The 15,039-nt window shown below is 44.2% G+C and overlaps 1 protein-coding gene across 4 annotated transcripts in view; it reads right to left on the reverse strand.

The window, feature by feature from the left end:
- Positions 1-15,039, reverse strand: part of LOC140727915 (H(+)/Cl(-) exchange transporter 4) — a 108,643-nt gene that overhangs the window by 37,235 nt on the left and 56,369 nt on the right. For all 4 annotated transcript variants that reach the window (XM_073045884.1, XM_073045885.1, XM_073045886.1 and 1 more), the window contains exon 3: positions 11,340-11,439. In XM_073045884.1, coding sequence (XP_072901985.1) covers positions 11,340-11,439 — 100 coding nt within the window. The remainder of the gene's footprint in view (positions 1-11,339; positions 11,440-15,039) is intronic.

A 15,039-nucleotide genomic window follows, 5' to 3' on the forward strand; every position in this document is an offset into this window, starting at 1 on the left:
GACCAAACATCACATACTGTCTTTTGCCTCTCTTTTGGCCAGGTACGCAGTCTTGCTCAGGTGGAGGGATGCTGCCCTGCCCACCCACACTCAGTGGCTCAGGGACATCATGTCCAGTCTACACCTTGAGAAGATCCACTATTCAATCCTCAATTCGGACATAAAGTTCCAAAAGGTGTGGGGGCCCTTTCTTGAATATTTTCAGAATTCCCAGCCAAACTAAAGGTTCATCGCTTCTTCCTTTCCTCTGCACATAACTCCCTGACTTTCAGCATTCTCCGGTAAAATTCTACAAACTCAGACGCGTAAACATACAACAGTTTATGTGTTAGGAAAATACATTTTCTCTATACCAATTCAGCTCTGTGGGGATAAAGGTTCTGTTTAACCCTTTTTGCTAATGCAATGATGGCTTGGAGATGGGAATTGGGAGGGGTAGGTCGGGGCAGGGAGGCAACCAAAGCATGATTGTACTATAGGTGCATCTCTTTTATAGGTGTGAATTGTACGTTTGTTGTGTACTGCACAAACCTCCTTTGTACTATGCTTTCTTGATTTAAAAAACCAATAAAAATATTGCTGAGAAAAAAAATCTGATAATGATGAGAGTGACACAGGACTGAGTAGCCTTGAGATTTACAATGTGAAAACTAACAAAAGACAAGCAACGGGGCTTACACAAGAAGTGAATGGTAAATTAATTAATTCCCATGGATTTGAGCACTGGCTCAACTGTTCCAGTAATTCCACATATCTTTGCAAACCTTTCTGGCGGGAAACTCTTCAGCAAAGTGGACTGATCTGAGACCTACTTACAGATGCAAACAGAAGAAGATTTCAAAGTGTTTCTCACCAAAAACACACACAGAAGGGCTTTATTGCTAAAATAGGCTTATTTTTGGAGTACATCTGACCTCTGGCAGAAAGCTATGGATGAGGTGCTTCAAGGCTGCCCAGACACTTACTGTTACCTGGATGACATCATTGTTACTGGTAAGGAACATCTCCAAATTCTGTGTTAAAAAGATTATGAGATTATGGGCTCACAGCACAAAGCAATAAGCAGTGAATTCTTTAACTCAAGCATCACTTACTGCCCCACAAGGATTACACAAGTGTGCTGAGAAAATCCAAGCTGTGGTGGATGTTCCAAGGCCAAAGGACGTGTCACAGATGCCGTCCTTTTTAGGATTTGTCAATTACTATTGCAGATTCCAGCCAAACCTGACTACTGAGCTCCAGCCCTTGAACTCATTACTTAAATTGGGAATAAATGGCAATGGACAAAGCAGCGTGAGGTGGCTTTCCAAAAGACAAAGGAAATAGTGACATCGGAACCTGTACTCACACATTATAATCCACGTCATCCAGTGAAACTTGCCTGTGACGCCTCGCCTTATGGAATAGGTGCAGTCATGTCACATGTTATGAGTGATGGAAGTGAACTCCCCATAGCCTTTGCATCACATTTCCTTACTGCTGCAGAAAAAAAGTCACGAACAGATGGACAGAGAGGCCTTGAGTTTGGTTTGGAGTATAAAACATTTCAACTGCTCTTGATGCATTCTCACCAATGCAAATCAAATGTCTTCCTATTACAGCAGAGATGATCCAAAAGGAAACGAGAAAAGACCCCACACTGTCTCCAGCCTATATGGCCACCCAAAATGTCTGGAATGTGAAACAGAAATGCTAGTTCCTCCATTTTTACCTGCACCAGGATGAACTTGCCCCTGATGGGTGTTGCCTTATCCGGGGACTGAGAGTTGCTGTACCATCCGAGCTGAGCGCTAAATGGTTGGAGGAGCTACATGGTCAAAACGAAAGCTTTGGCTGGATCAGCAGGTTGAACAGCTTTGCCTCACACTGTTTGGGATGCCAATGTGTACAGAAGGTATCAGGAGCAGCACCTCTCCATCCCTGGGAATGACCACCATTGCCATAAACAAGAGAAAATCTGCAAATGCTGGAAATCCAAGCAACACACACAAAATGCTGGAGGAACTCAGCAGACCAGGCAGCATCTATGGAAAAGAGTACAGTCGATGTTTAGGGCCAAAACCCTTTGGCCAGACCAGGATTGCCATGACAGAGGATTCATGTAGATTTTGCTGGACCATTCATGGACACAAATTTCTTGGTAGTAGTGGATGCAGCTACACAGTGGCCAGACGTGTTTCCAATTGCCTCCAATACATTCTCACACACTGTTTACATCTTGAGAAGCCTCTTCTCAAGGACTGATGTCCCAGAGCACTTAGTCAGTGACAATGGACAAGAGTTTATTGCAGAACCATTTCAATCATTCTTGAAAATAAACGGAATAAGACATATTGCATCTGCACCCTACCACCCAAATGGCTTGGTGGAAAGGTTTGTCCAGAGTCTAAAGAACACTCTTGCAAGTAACATCAACAGAAAACACTGAATCAAAAGGTTGGCAATTTTCTCCTTGCGTATCGCACTGTGGCACACTCCACCAACAACTCACCAGCTACGCTGTTCCTGGATCATCCTTTGTGTACACGCTTGGATCTTCTCAAACCCAATCTCAGGAGGAGTACGCAGGACAAACAGCTGGGACAAATTGAAGGCTCCTCAAGCGAGGAGGTTTGACGTTTCACTCCTGAACAAGCAGTCCCGGTGAGGGACTTACAGAGGTGATCAAAAGTGGGTACTTGGAAAGATTAAAGACAGAACTGGACCACTCTCCTACACAGTGGAGATTGTGTCTGATATCACCTGGAGACGACATGTTGATCAGTTGAGGAGAGCAGAGTCAATTGGTAAAGAAGAAGGGTGTCCGGAGCTCTCAGAACCACTTCCTGCAGTCCCAGTCAACTCCCACAACCACCACGGAGCAGGCCCAGAACCTGAGATTGTTTCACAGCCACAAGTCTCACCTGCCAAGCAGGGTGACCCCCCTTTGTCAGGAAAGACATTATCCCATGAGTAAGAAATCCTCCACAGCAATTAAATCTTTAGGCCTAGATGGGACAATTTAAAATTTACAATGCTGAGGATGTCTATATAGAAGTTGTGTTATATAGTATACTGTGCGTATATAAGTTGAGATGCATTCTATATTGAATTGGAGATTATAGCCAAGCAGGGATGAGTGCTGTGTATTGAATGTTTCAGTAATATGGTAAATATATTGTTTGATTTGTCATTCTTTGTTCATTTAAATAATTCATTTTGGGTTATACATAAAAATACATGAATGGCATACATCATAACGCCACCATGTCATAAGTGCACATCTTGTTAAAAGTAAAACTAAGAACGTATATCAGCTGTCTCTGCTCTGATTTTTTTCTTTTAATTAGCTCTATGTTTTGGAGTTACAAAACATAACACCTGGCTCCTGGTTCTGGATTCCCCAGCCATCAGAACCATCCTCCCTGTGTCTAGTCCCATTAGAATTTCTGGATTTCTATGACATCCACTCTCCCTATACCATAATGTTTGGCCATATGATATGCATGCCATATCCCCTATAATCCAGTGAAGAATCCTAACTACCCAACCTCTTCTCATTCATCAGCCCTCCCATTCCAAAGATCAGTCAAATAACCTCTGTTGCACTCTCTCCATGACAAGAAACATCATGCTTCAGGCAGCATTCCTCAAACTCCATGCAAAATTCTACATGGAGTCTCACCAAGGCCTTGTAAGGAGAAGGTACAGAAGCCTGAAGGCACACACTCAACGATTCAGGAACAGCTTCTTCTCCACTGCCATCCGATTTCTGAATGGACATTAAACCCATGAACACTACCTCACTATTTTTTTATTTCTGTCTTTGCACTACTAATCTTAACTTAACTATTTAATATACATATGTATACTTACTGTAATTCATTCTGTGTTTATTTATCATGTATTGCATTGTACTGCTGCCGCAAAGTTTACAAATTTTATGACCTATGCTGGCGATATTAAACCTGATTCTGATCCACAAATTTGGAGACATTAGATTTTATACCCTTATCCAAATCCAAAGGTGATGCCTTGAAATGCGCATAGAATTCAGAATAAAGTGGACAAACTCGGCACAATTAGAAATTGGTCAGTATGACCTTGTGAGCTTCAGTGAGTCATGGCTGAAAGAAGGTCATAGTTGGGAGCTTAACGTTAAAGGATAATCTTTGTATCAAAAAGACAGGCAGGAAGGCATAGGTGGTGGTGTGGCTCTGTTGGTAGGAGATGGAATTGCATCTTTAGAAAGAGGTGACATAGGATCAGAGAATGTTGAATCTTTGTAGAGTTAAGAAACTGCAAGAGTAAAACATCCATTATGGGAATCATATATACAGGCCTCCAAATAGTAGCCAAGAAGTAGAATTGAGATTGCAAGAGAGCTGTAAAAGGCATGTAGTAAGTGTAATGTCAAAATTGTAATGGGGATTTCAACATGCAAGGAGATTGGGAAAATCACATTGGCGTTGGATTGCAAGAGAGGGAATTTGTTGAATGCCTAAAAGATGGCTTTTTAGAGCAGTTTGTGCTTGAGCCTACTAAGGGAAAGGCTATCTTAGCTTTGGTGTTGTGTCATAACCTAATTCGTTTTAGGGAGCTTAATGTAAAGGAACCCTTAGGAGACAGTGATCATAATATGATGGAATTCATACTGCAATTTGAGAGGGAGAAGCATAGGTCACATGTATTAGTATTGTAATGGAATAAAGGGAATTACAGAGGCATGAGAGAGGAGTTTGACCAAGTGGATTGCAAGAGAAAACTGGCAGGGATGGTGGCAGAGCAGAGATGGCTGAAGTTTCTGGGAATAGTTCACAAGATGCAGGAGAGGTATGTCCCACAGAGAAAGTAGTTCTCAAATGGCAGGGCTAGGCAACCGTGGCTGACAAGGGAAGTTAAGGACTGCATAAAAGCTAAGGAAAGGGCATATAAGGTAGCAAAAGTGAGTGAGAAGTTGGATGATTGAGAAGCTTTTAAAATCCAACAAATGGCAACTAAAAAAGCTGTAAGAAAGGAAAAGATGAAATATTGGGCAAAGTACTAGAAGTTTTTCCAGTTATGTAAATAATAAAAGGGAGGTGAGAGTTGATATTGAACCACTGAAAGAAATGTCAGATGAATTTAATGGGTACTTTGCATCAGTCTTCACTGAGTGTCGGGGGTCTGTGAGTGTCAGGAAGCAGGAGTGAGCGCCATTGCTATTACAAAGTGCCAGGTAAACTCCAAGGTCATAAGGTTGATACGTCACCTGGACCAGATGGACTACATCCAGAGTCCTGAGGGAGGTTGCTGAAGAGAAGCGGATGCATTGGTCATGATCCTTCAAAAATGACTTGATTCTGGCAAAAATGACTTGGTCCTGGAGGGCAGGAAGATTGCAAGTGTCACTGCACTTTTTAAGAAGGGAGGAATGCAAAAGAAAGGAAATTATAGGCCAGTTAGCCTAACCTCAGTGGTTGAGAAAGTGCTGGAGTCTATTAATTAAGGATGAGGTTTTGGGGTACTTGGGAATTATTAATAACATAAGTCAAAGTCAGCATTGTTTCTCCAAAGGGAAATCTTGCCTGACAAATCTGTCGGACTCCTTCAAGGAAGTAACAAGCAGGGTGGACAAAGGAGAGGCAGTAACTGTCACTTATTGGATTTTCAGAAGGCATTTGATAAGGTGCCAAACATGAGGCTCCTTAAAAAGATAAAATCCTATGGCGTTACAGGAAAGATACTGGCATGGATAGAGGAATGGCTGACAGGCAGGAGGCAGCAAGTGAGAATAATGGGGCCCTTTCTGGGTGGCTGCCAGTGATTAGTGGTGTTCCTCGGGGGTCAGTATTGGGACTGCCACTTTCACAATGTTTGTCAGTGATTTAGATAAAGGAATTGATGGCTTTGTGGTGAAGTTTGCAAATGATATGAAGATAGGTGGAGGGGTAGGTAGTGCTGAGGAGGCAATGCAATTGCAGCAGGACTTAGGCAAATTGGAAGAATGGGCAAAACTGTGGCAGATGGAATATAGTGTTGGGAAATGTATGATAATGCATTTTGGTAAAAGGAACAATAGTGCAGACCATTATCTAAATGGGGAGAAGGTTCAAACATCAGAGGAGCAAGGGGACTTAGGAGTCCTCATGCAAGACTCTCAGAAGGATAATTTACAGGTTGAGCCTGTGGTAAAGAAGGCAAATGCAATGTTGGCATTTATTTCAAGGGGAGTAGAATATAAAAACAAGGAGGTAATGCCGAGCCTTTATAAGTCACTGGTCAGGCTGCACTTGGAGTATTGTCAACAGTTTTGGGCCCCATTTGTCAGAAAGGACGTGTTGTCCGGAGGAGGTTCACGAGGATGATTCTGTGAATGAAGGGGTTAACATATCCAGAGCGTTTAGCAGCTATGGGCCTGTACTCACTGGAATTTAGAAGTATCTGTGGGGATCTCATTGAAACCTACCAAATGTTGAAAGGACTTGATAGGGTGTGTGGAGTGGATGTTTCCTATGGTGAGGGGATCCAGAACTAGAGGACACAGCCTCAAAATTGAGGGGTGATCTTTCAGAACTGAGGTAAGAAGGAATATTTTTTAGCCAGAGAGTAGTGAATCTGTGGACTGCGCTGCCACAGACAAGACCATGGGTATACTTAAAGTGAAAATTAATGGTTTCCTGGTCCGTCAGGGCATCAAAGGTTAAGGCAAGAAAGCAGGTGTACGGGGTTGAGTGGGATCCGAGATCAGCCATGATGGAATGGTAGAGCAGACTCAGTGGGCTGAATGGCCTAATTCTGCTCCTATGCCTTTTGGTTTCATGGTCAACTTAATTAATTTATCTATTTAATATATATATGCTTACCATTTTTTTTAGCCAGAGAGTAGTGAATCTGTGGAATGCTCTGTCACAGACTACAGTGGAAGCCAAGTCCGTGGGTATATTTAAGGTGGCAGATGATTGTTTCCTTATCGGTCAAAGGATAGGACAAGAAGGCAGGTGTATGGGGTTGTGTGGGATCCAGGATCAGTCATGATGGAATGATGGAGCAGACTCGATGGGCTGAATGGCCTAATTCTGCTCCTATGTCTTATAGTAGTGGTCGTCAACCCGTCGATCGCGATCGACTAGTCGATCTTTGAGACTTTCCCAGTAGATCCCGGAAAAAAAATGAAAAATAAATACACAAGTACTGTTGAGAGATTGTTTCAGGGCTGCGGGGTTTTAGTTCCGTTCTTTCTGCCCAGTGTGCATGCGTGTAGCTCCCCCGCACTACACAGTGTAATTCAGTGGTCCCCAACCACCAGGCCTCAAGGAAACGATAGGAGTCAGCTGCACCTTTCCTCATTCCCTGTCACGCCCACTGTTGAACTTGAACCCACGCAAGGTCATCAGTCGCCTAAACGCAGCGATTACCTCGTGCCAGGGATCACTGGTTGGCCTCGGGTGGCCGGCAGGAAGTGCCGTCGCTACTGGCCTGGAGCGCTGCCTCTGAACCTGTCTAACACACCGACTGTTCGTGGGGAATCCGGTGCTAAAATATTCGCAGGCAACCTAATTCGGGCTCAGCGTTTCGTAAGCATCAGAGCAGCTACCTTGCTGTGATCTACTGAAACAAATTTTGTCGGCCGACAGATCCTACAAGGGGGGCGGGTGCGCTCCCTGTTGCACTCCTCACTCAGTCGCTCGCTCTCTCTGGACTGCGACCTCCACGATCTTGGGCTTAAAAAGGTTGGTGACCACTATCTTATAGTCTTATGGTCTAAATCATTGATAAATATTATGAATAGATGGAGTCCAAGACCCAACTAACCACTGCCTAAGAAAAACTTGTGTATTCCTGTTGTTTCTTGCTTGCCTATCAAATAACTCTCAGTGCTTGCCAATATACCACCCCCAATCCCATGTGTTTTTATTTTACACATGAACGTTTCATGTGAAACTGTACCAATAGCCTTCATAAAGGCCAAATTTAACACATCTGCTGGCTCTCTTTATCTAGTCTACTAGTTATTTCCTCACAAGACTTTTACAGATTTTCTAAGCATGGTTTCCGAATTCCCCTTAAAACCCCAGACTGACTTTGGCCAATCCCATGAAAGTTTTTCAAATGCTTTGTTATTGCATCTTTTTATTTCCCTCACTACTGACATCCGGCTTACTGCTGTTTTCCACTCTTTCTCCTTTAGGGCAGCAATGAAGCTCCTCTATCTCTGTCTGTCCTTGGCCACATTTTCTCCTGTGTCCCAAGTGCGATTCAAGGGCCTCAGCTGCACATACACACAGGATTCTTTATTGCTCTTTCCATAACAATTTTATCTTGACCAGTCAGGGTTGCTGGCCCTGACCTGGAGGACCGATAGACCACTTGTAATCTGGCCTCTACCCTTTGACCCATTTGGCATGGGAGACCCTACCAGGAGCCAAAGCATAAAGCCGTGTCTCCAGTCGACATGGCTCTCCAGGTCACTGAGGCACGCAAGCCGCCAAGGTTGTGGTCCACTTGGGGGGATACGTGGTAAGATCTCTGGAAAATCCTGGAACTTGTGATGTCACACAGAAGAAGAAGTACATCATTATACGAAACGAGCTTTTAGTAATTAGTTATGTACAATTTGGGACAGACAATAAACACTGGACTTGACAATGATGGTTATTATTTTAAAATGTACACAATGGACAAGAGTAAAAGTGAAAGTCACACAACTAAATTACAGTGGCACACTTTTAGTTTTTAAGACCTATGTGAATTGCAAAGATCTATTATTGCCTTCTATAAAATGTTCTTGCTGAAGCACACATCAGAGTTACAGAAGATGGTTGTCAACACGGCTTTCAAATTCTTTCAATGCCTGAAGAGAAGTGACACTGTTGCTTTCTACTGATTTCCGTTCAGGAAGTAGAACAAACTGAAAGGGAACATGTGGGAGAATTGTTACAGTGGAATCGGCTGATAAATGAGACGTGGAGTTAATTGCAGCAACTGCACAGTCAGAGAAAAAGGTTAATGAAAAAACTCCAAACCAGGCCTCTCAATAACTGGAACACCCTGGGGGTATGACTGCTAATATATACAGTAAGGTTTCATTTTTCCCTTTTGCTGTTAGATTGGTTACAAGCAGAGGGCAACTACTCATTAATGGCTCTCACTGGAACAGAGCAGTTAAAACATAATCCAGTAGAAATTCATAAAATAATGAAGTACTAAACTAAGTTTGCTTCTTGGCGGGCGAACAATCAGCACCGATGGAGAAAATGGGAAAAACTCCTCCCGCCGATGGCCACACTGATCGTTGTAGCAGCAGTAGCCGCTGCAGCAGGGTCTACAAGATGCTATTTTAAGTGAGAGTTGGGCCGAGCACTAGAACAGACGAAGGGAGCGGGGGAATAGAAACAAAATGAAAGCAGCTGCCTGCTGCTGTGAGCAACCACTGAAGCACACGGCAACGTCACCTGCTTTCTGTAATTCGATGATCCCTCCTGGCTAATATCTCTGTCATCCCAGATCGCCCAATTACAAACTGAAAAAGCTTAAAAGGCCATGCTGAGGCATCTATTGGATACCGAAACCTGCCATTATTCAACTGTTAAGTTTATTGGTTAAAATCGCAACAAATTAAACATATAAACTCTCTGAAAGTTAAAGGGGGTAAAACCCGCTGGCCCATTGCCTGGCCCCATGACTGAATGTTCCTGCTCTCTGATGCACGATCAACCTTGCCTGCCCCCTTGCCCTGACACCCCACCTACTGCTGTTTACCCTGCCACACCCCTTCTTCTGTTGTAGTCTTGGGATTTGGACTGACTTGGGAGCTCTAAAACGTGGGACCCACAGATGGGAGAGGACGTAGATGGATGGACGCCTTCCTTCATTTACACTAGACTTCTGTGTGCCCCTGAGAAAGAGGTGCATCGTGCCTCGATGCCTCTATTTTGAGCTGCCAGGGATCCTATGAATTGCTGAGGATTTTACTCTTATCCTTAAGTAGGCTTTCAGAACATCCTCAAGTTGTTCCCTCTGTCCCGGTGCTCTCTGTACGTGGCAGGGTCTATTTTTGGGACTCATCCCTCTGCACTGAGCATGTCCATCAGAGCTGAGTGAGGAGAAGACTCTGAGGTTGGTTCACTCATCCTGCCAGTTGATTTGGAAGGCTTTGTCCAGGGTACCTATCCAGTGCTTTAAGCTGCTTGCTCTAGGCAGCACCCAGAAGGGCAGAACCACTGCCGTTAGAGCTTAAGCTTTGTGCTGGATCGAAGATCCCGAACTTCAAAGAAACAAAAGCTTTCCAGCAAACTAAAGGTGATAGTGACCTCCATCACCGATACCTGCCTGCACTGAGAGACGGCTCCCGTGAGATGTGAAGTGGTTCACACTTTTCAGGGGCTTATGGACCTTTCTTGCTCCTGGTGTGGGGAGGATATGCCAAGTGATCAGGCGGGGTGCTGTGCACAGGTTTAGTGTGAGGCCCGTTTATTGTGGAGGATAGGTGAACAGCAGTCTCTGGACGTCTGCATACACAAGTATCACCCGGCCACTCCAGCTCGCCGACTGAGGTTGAAGTGATCCTGGTTCTGCACTGGAAGTGAACGGCTTCCCCGTTGCCCTGTGGGTGAGCTCCAGTCCACCAGGAGGTTTGCTGGAAGCGAGGTACATCATTGCAGTGAGAAAGACGGAGAGAAACGGTGCAGCCTTGCCTCTCAGCAGACTGCACTGACTTCAGGCCCGGTATGGAGGTATGGAGCTGCTGGTTAGCATCACAGAATACATGACCAATTTCTGAGGGCAGCCAGGTTTGTTAAGAATCTGCCACTACCCCTCCCAATTGATGGAGTCAAAGGCATTTGTGAGATCTTTCAGCGTAGATAATGCTTTGCCTTGCATTTCAGACCTCACCTCATACTCAGTTCCCACCTATCACGCTACCTATGACACCATCACCTCACTGTGGGCAGGTATATTATCCAACCACATCAGAACGCCGGGATATAATATTTATACAATTCCTCCTAGGTCCTAGACCCCTCCTAGAAGAAATAATTTTTCACTGCCTACCCTATCAGTTCTCCTTACTACCTTTGAATTTTCCATCCAGTCATCTACTAAAATTGAGTAGTAAAAACAAGTTTATTTAATCCCACCTTGGGATACGTTACACACCTGACCTCCAGAAAGCCAGGCCAGTATTCCTTCAGTATTTATGACCGTGTTCTGCTCCTGTCCAGCAACGCTTTAATTTTGTCACATTGGTGGCTAAATCTCCTTGGATTTTGGGGAGAATCTCTACACCTAATCCCATTCAGACATTTGATACCAGCCCAAGGAGGTGACATGAAGGTCCAGAGTAACAATGAACTTTGAGAAGCCCGGAGATTTCGTACCTGCCAGGAGTCCAATAAGTAACATCACCACCCATCCTGACCACGCGTCCAACAAGCCCTTGATACATTCCAAGATCGATTCCTTACTTCTGCTTGTGATCTGAAAATAAAGACAGACCAGTTATAGAGCACATTTTAATTGCTCTTATTGTCACCATTACACTTCAATTGCAAACTATATGAAATAGGAGCAGGAACAGGCCACTCAGCCCCTCGAGACAAGGCCTGAACTGATCATAACCTCAATTCCATATATCCACTCTCGTGCTTATCAAAAACTTCTTGAACTCTGCCTTACAAGTGCTCAAACTCTGCTTCCACAAGCCTTCGAGGAAGAATGATTAATGATTATTTGTCTCATTTCTGTCTTAAATGGATGGTCCCTTATTTTTAATTGACTCTTAGTTCTAGATCAACACACACAAAATGCTGGAGGAACTCAGCAGGTCAGGCAGCATCTTATGGAGAGGAATTCACAGAGGACATTTCGGGCTGAGACCCTTCTTCAGGACTGAGAAGGAAGGGGAAAAGGTAGAGGGAGGGGAAGGAGACTAGTTGTAAGATGATAGGTGAAACCAGATGGGTGGGAAAGGTCAAAGGCTGGAGAAGGAATCTGATGGGAGAGGAAAGTGAGCCATGGGAGAAAGGGAAGGAGGAGGAGACCCAGGGGGAAGTAATAGGCAGGGGAGAAGAGGTAAAAGGTCAGAGTGGGGAACGGGGAGGGGGTTGAGGGGTGGAATTTGTTTACTGAAAGGAGAAATCAATACTCAAGCCATCAGGTTGGAGGCTGCCCAGACAGAATACAGGATGTTGCTCCCCCACCCGGAGGGTGGCCTCATCTTGGCACAAGAGGAGGTCGTGGACTGACATGTCGGAACGGGATTAAATGTTTATCCATCAGAAAGTCCCGCTTGTGTGCATGGAGTGGAGGTGCTCGACAAAGTGAAATTCGAGATTCCCCCAAAAGAGGAAACATTCTTTTACATCTAATGGGTTGACCAGCTCTGTGAGGGGAATTGGCAGTGTTTCAATATAAAGTATCAACAATTCCTTTTCTTTCTACAGATGCTGCTTGACCCGCTGAGTTCACTTAGCATCTTGCTCATATTCTGAAGTCTCTTGTGTCTCTTTTCAAATTTACCCTGTCAAGACCCTTCAGGATTTGTGCATTTAGCTTATTCTGCACCTTGCAGGGAATAAAATGAGGGCACTGTTAAAACCTCCTGATGTGGTGAGGAAAGAAAATCATTCAGTGTGTGCTGTTCAAGATTTCTAGCATCTGCCGAATCTCTCGTCTTTATTGCCCAGTCTCTGTTTTGGCTTGGAGATCAGCTCTGTTGATGCTGGGAGCGTGTAGGTTCTGCACGGCAAGCAGCCAGCAAAACCTCTACATCCCACCTCTACAGGCTCACAAAATCCCCTCCACCCCTGTCACTGGCACGGCGCAAATGTATCTCAGCATCATTTTATGGCAGTATTGAGAGAGTAGTTCACAGTCCATGGTGCCTTCACCCAAATGTCACTCAGACTTACGTACAAGGTTCCACTGCAGCAAGCATTTGCCCAGAGTGGTGTCCGAGATTTATCCCCCAGTCATCATCACATAAACACACCACTTGCTCATTTATCTCATTTCTTTCGGGAGCCTTCCTGTGTGCAAATGGTGTGTCCTTGCAACAGTGACCAACATTTCGGAGAACGTTAATTAAACAGTAATAAAGCACGTTGGTTCATGGCGATTTACAAGCACCTTGAAAGTAGAGGGCTGCCTCCATAAAACTGGAACACAAACAGAAAAGATATCTAATTGATTCATTTTCTGTTTTCCTATAGAGTGGACCAGCTCTGGGTAGAGCAAGGATCTGCCAGTTTCATTCAAAGTTAGCTGATATTGGAAGGTAGAGCTCTCGTCACACAGTGTAATACCCAGAGCAATCCTGAATAGATGACTGGTCGACGCTGAATAAGATGTTCCAGAACTTATTGTTTTTAAATTCTGCATTAACATTGATAGGATGACCTGGTCAGATCTGATCCCAAATGATAGAGGGATCCTCAGACTCATCAGCCTTATCCCAAGTGATAAAGGGACCTTCAGACACAGCTGTCTAATCTTAGGCTCTTCCGATAGAGTGATAGAAAAGTACAGCACAGAAACAGGCCCTTTGGCCCATCTAGTCCATGCCAAAACCAGTTAAACTGCCTACTTCCATTGACTTGCTCCAGGACCATAGCCCTCCATAACCCTACCATCCATGTACCTATCCAAACTTTGCTTAAAAATTGGAAATCAAGCTGGCATGCACCACTTGAGCTGGCAGCTCATTCGAGCCTCTGAGTGAAGAAGCTTCCCTTCATGTTCCCCTTAAACTTTTCACCTTTCACACTTAACCCATGACCTCTGGTTGTAGTCCCACCCGATCTCAGTGGAAAAAGCCTGCTTGCATCTAAGAACCCTCATCATTTTGTATAGCTCTAGCAAACCTCCTCTCAATCTTCTACATTCTAAAGAATACAGTCCTAACCTATTCAATCTTTCCTTCAGACTCAGATCCTTCAGACCCAGCAACATCTTTGTAAATCTTCTCTGCATTTGTTTGACCTTATTTACAGCTTCCCTGTAGGTAGGTGACCAAAACTGCACACAATACTCCAAATTAGGCCTCACCAACATCTTATACAACTTCAATATGACATCCCATCTCCTGTACTCAATACTTCGACTGATGAAGGACAGCGTGCCAAAAGTTTTCTTTACGACTCCATCTACATGTGATGGCAATTTCAATGAATGATGGACCTGTATTCCCAGATCCCTTTGTTCTACCAAACTCCGTTCACTGTGTAAGACCTAAACTGTCTGGTCCTACCAAAGTGCAACACCTTGCACTTATCTGCACAAATTCCATCTTTCCAGCTGATCCAAATCCCTCTGCAAGCCTTGATAGCCTTCCTCACTGTCCACTACACCCCTAATCTTGGTGTCATCCACAAATTTCTGATTTAGTTAACCACACAATCATCCAGATTGAAAATCTCTATAAGATTGGTTAGACATGAACTACAACACACGAAGCCATGCTGACTATCCTTAATCCTGCCAAAGGGTCTCAGCCCAAATCATCAACAGTACATTTTTTCATAGATGCTACCTGGCCTCCTGAGTTCCTCCAGCACTTAGTGTGTGATCATTAATCAGTCCATGTCTCTCCAAATACTTATATATCTGGTTCCTTAGAATACCTTCCAATAACTTCCCCACAAGTATTGTCAAACTCACCAGTCTATAATTTCCTGGCTTATTTTTAGAGTATTTCTTAAACAGTGAAACAACATTGGCTATCCTCCAATCCTCTAAAACTTCCCCTGTCACTAAGGATGATTTAAATATCTCTGCTGGGGTCCCGGCAACTTCTGCACTAAAGCCCAAGGGACCATCTTGTCAGGCTCTAGGGAGTTATCCACCCTGATTTGCCTCAGGATAGCAAACACCTCCTCCTTTTTGAACGAGTTTGGAGGCAACATCAGATGTACGACAATCTGCCAGGGTTTGCAAGACATTGCTTCCTACAAAACAAAACCCAATAGCATGAATGGCAGCGATGCTAGACTACCAGATGAACTCAACACCTTCTATGCCCTCTTTGAAAGGGTGAATATTACTACAGCTGTGAAGATCCCTGCTGCACCTCGTGACCCT

The sequence above is a fragment of the Hemitrygon akajei genome, chromosome 5 (assembly GCF_048418815.1).
Source record: "Hemitrygon akajei chromosome 5, sHemAka1.3, whole genome shotgun sequence".
Taxonomy (NCBI): Eukaryota; Metazoa; Chordata; class Chondrichthyes; order Myliobatiformes; family Dasyatidae; genus Hemitrygon; species Hemitrygon akajei.